Here is a 3208-nt window from a genome sequence, read left to right as displayed (position 1 = left end):
ACACTCCAAACCTGCTTTACCATTTATATGAATTTTTGTTGTTGCAAAAGACATGAAAAGCAAACAAAGTGCCAACTAGAGAGAAAAGGAAAATAAAATCAAATACAACTAACAAAATTGAAGAAGACAAATTATTTCAATGTGCACAAATGGAAGTTCAACCATCAAAACAAACTCCAATAAAAAAATATGGCAGTAAAATCAATCTAGTAAGCATCCAAAGCTTTGAGAGCAGTGATTCTACTATAACCACAAAAGTATTGACACGGCTTAATTTTTATTTTTGAAAGAAAGCAATATTTTGAGAATGTACATATAAGATTAGAGAGAAAGTTAAGATTTTTTATGTGCCACATAATTTGTGCACGAAATAAGGTTCGTGAAATTAATCATTTCCTTATTTGAATTTTGGGTCGTATATTGCTAAAGTCACGATATGGTGAGGAGTGAGGACTACGTGACCCGCAAGCGGGAAAAACTCACTGCTCAATAACCCCCGACAAGAAGTGGCGGGAATCTCATTATTCTCTCTCTCTCTCTCTCTCTCACACACACACACAGAGTTCCACTCTCAACACTGCTTACCTCTCTTCTCCAATGAACAAAAACACCTCACGGAAGCGTGCGGCGGCGGCACCGGCACCGCCGCAACAACCACCGACGAAACAGGCACTGTCTCAGGAAGACGAGTTTCTCGACGAAGACGTGTTCCTGGACGAAACCCTCATTTCGGAAGACGAAGAGTCCGCAATTCTCCGTGACATCGAGCAACGCCAGGCCCTAGCTACTCGTCTCTCAAAGTGGACTCGTCCTCCACTCTCCCAGGACTATATCTCCCAATCTCGTAGCATTCGTGAGTAATTGCATTGCACCGATTTATGTTCAGCACTCCCTCTTTACCCGACGCTAGGGTTTTCAATTTGAATTTTCTTTTTATTTTTTGTTGCTGGAATTTGATTTTTTTTTGTTTCTTCTTCGTTTTCATTTGTAGTTTTTCAGCAGCTAGAGATTGATTATGTGATTGGAGAGAGTCATAAAGAATTGCTACCGAACTCGTCTGGACCTGCTGCCATAATTAGAATATTTGGAGTAACCAAGGAAGGTTAGTTCGTGTTTCTTTTTTTCTTCCATACTGCAAATTTTTTTGGTTGCTTAGAGAAATGGAAGTCAGCAATTTCGGATTTGTCTGTTTACAGTGTTCAATTTGTGAAGTAGAAAATGCTTGTAGAGAAGAAAACCCGAATGTCTAACTTAACTAAGGAACTTTTGATTGGTTTAGTTGAACATTTGAGCATTTCTGTTGTCAGTTCTTAAGGATCTAGGTAATCATTTTGCTCGGTAAATCAAATTATTGATTGTAGTTTTGTTTAGTTTTTAGGGGGGAAAGATATCCTAACCAAACTAATAAATTTTTATATATTGGGAATCAGAGAACCAATTGGTTTGATTCTTATAAGAGAATGCAATTTAACCGAACCAAACTTAATAGATTTGGTTCAGTTCAACGGGTTATGATCAACCACAATTTTCTTTATAAATGGCAATTTTACTTAAACTTTTGTTCATTTCACTAACCACTCACTAAATTTTCCTAAACCCTTTTACTAAACACATGCCCAATACATAGATATGGCAAACTGATCTAAAGAGTTTCACAAAAAATTGAAGTTTAATATATTGTAAGTTTAATATATTGTTAATATGTAAACAATACACGATAGATTAGTATATAACTAATATACATGTTCTATCTGGCTTCTCAAATGAAACCTGAATCAAACTGTTTTTAAATTAAAGAAACCAAACTTATTTTGGTTTGTTCAGTTTGCATCATTTTGGTTTCCAAATTAAGATTGACCAACCTAGACATATAAATACTTTTCAGGCTTAATTTTTTATCAATATTTTTCAAGTCTAGATATACAGTAATCAATACTTCCACAAGGGCACATTGATGCGCCGACAAACTTGAGGTGAACATATCTTTTATACCCAGAATTGAACCGATCAACATGATTTAAGCTAATATGTCACAAACAGACTTTAACAGCGTGAGAAAATAATATAAATTGTGATCCCCAACTTGTAATTTTTGAAGATCCATAAGACAATTTTGTAGCTGTTGACATCCTTGCAACACAGTTATAGAAAACACAAACAGGAAAGTATTTTTACTATCTTGCACATGCAATTTCTTTCTCATGTAAATCACATTAATTTTCCATCACATGTATCAGCATAAGTGGCCCAAGACCATCTCTATTTCAAGTGTTTATTTGAAAAAGTTGATATAAAATTATATACCATTGTACTTAATGATATAGCCCTCAATCATGCAGTGCCTTGCAGGAATTCTATAATAAACTTATATTTTGTTTGTTTGTTAGGACACAGTGTTTGCTGCAAGGTTCATGGTTTTGAACCATATTTTTACATCAGCTGCCCTCCTGGAATGGGACCAGATGATATCTCTCATTTTCATCAAATCCTCGAGGTATCTGGCCTGGTTCTTGAAAATAATTGTTTTTAATCAAGAAAATGAACAATTTTTTAGCTTTTCAATTGCCTTAATTTGCTTACATTAACATCTTGTGATGCTTCAGGCAAGGATGAGAGAAGCCAATAGAAACAGTAATGTAGGAAAATTTGTTCGTCGTATTGAAATGGTGCAGAGAAGGAGCATCATGTATTATCAGCAAATAAATTCCCATCCCTTTCTCAAAATTGTGGTTGCACTCCCAACAATGGTTGCTAGCTGTCGTGGTAAACTTTGATATTATAGTAGACATTCTATGTCCAATATATTAATAGTCTTATCGAATCTCATTGGAAGACAGTATTGTTACCTGATCGATATTTAACCTACATTCTTAGTTCTCATTTGCTGCATTTTAATACAAAATTGTCTGGGAATGACCATGATATGCACATTGTGTTGTGTTAAGTTTAATTTTTTATGCACTTCGAAAGTTGCCGCTAGTATGTTGGAATATTTATTTTGACAATGGTCTTTCTCAACTGCAATTTCCAATCTGCTCTTTAAGTTTTTTCTTCCAAAATTTGAAAACTTGACAGGTATTCTTGATAGAGGTATTCAGCTTGATGGTCTTGGCATGAAAAACTTCATGACTTATGAAAGCAATGTACTTTTTGCTCTTCGTTTCATGATTGATTGCAACATAGTTGGCGGAAATTGGATTGAAATTCC

The 3208-nt window shown here is 34.9% G+C and overlaps 1 protein-coding gene across 2 annotated transcripts in view; it reads left to right on the top strand.

The window, feature by feature from the left end:
- The first annotated feature begins 411 nt into the window (after positions 1-411).
- Positions 412-3208, top strand: part of LOC101492775 (DNA polymerase delta catalytic subunit) — a 14390-nt gene continuing 11593 nt past the window's right edge. Inside the window, exons 1-5 of one of the 2 annotated variants that reach the window (XM_012716503.3) lie at positions 412-853; positions 992-1102; positions 2388-2494; positions 2604-2763; positions 3076-3208. In XM_012716503.3, the coding sequence (XP_012571957.1) occupies positions 598-853; positions 992-1102; positions 2388-2494; positions 2604-2763; positions 3076-3208 (767 nt within the window). In that variant the 5' untranslated portion in view covers positions 412-597. The remainder of the gene's footprint in view (positions 854-991; positions 1103-2387; positions 2495-2603; positions 2764-3075) is intronic. The other variant, XM_004502901.4, reaches the window with a different exon arrangement.

The sequence above is a fragment of the Cicer arietinum genome, chromosome 5 (assembly GCF_000331145.2).
Source record: "Cicer arietinum cultivar CDC Frontier isolate Library 1 chromosome 5, Cicar.CDCFrontier_v2.0, whole genome shotgun sequence".
Lineage (NCBI taxonomy): Eukaryota > Viridiplantae > Streptophyta > Magnoliopsida > Fabales > Fabaceae > Cicer > Cicer arietinum.
This window is presented reverse-complemented; position numbering and strand designations above follow the sequence as displayed.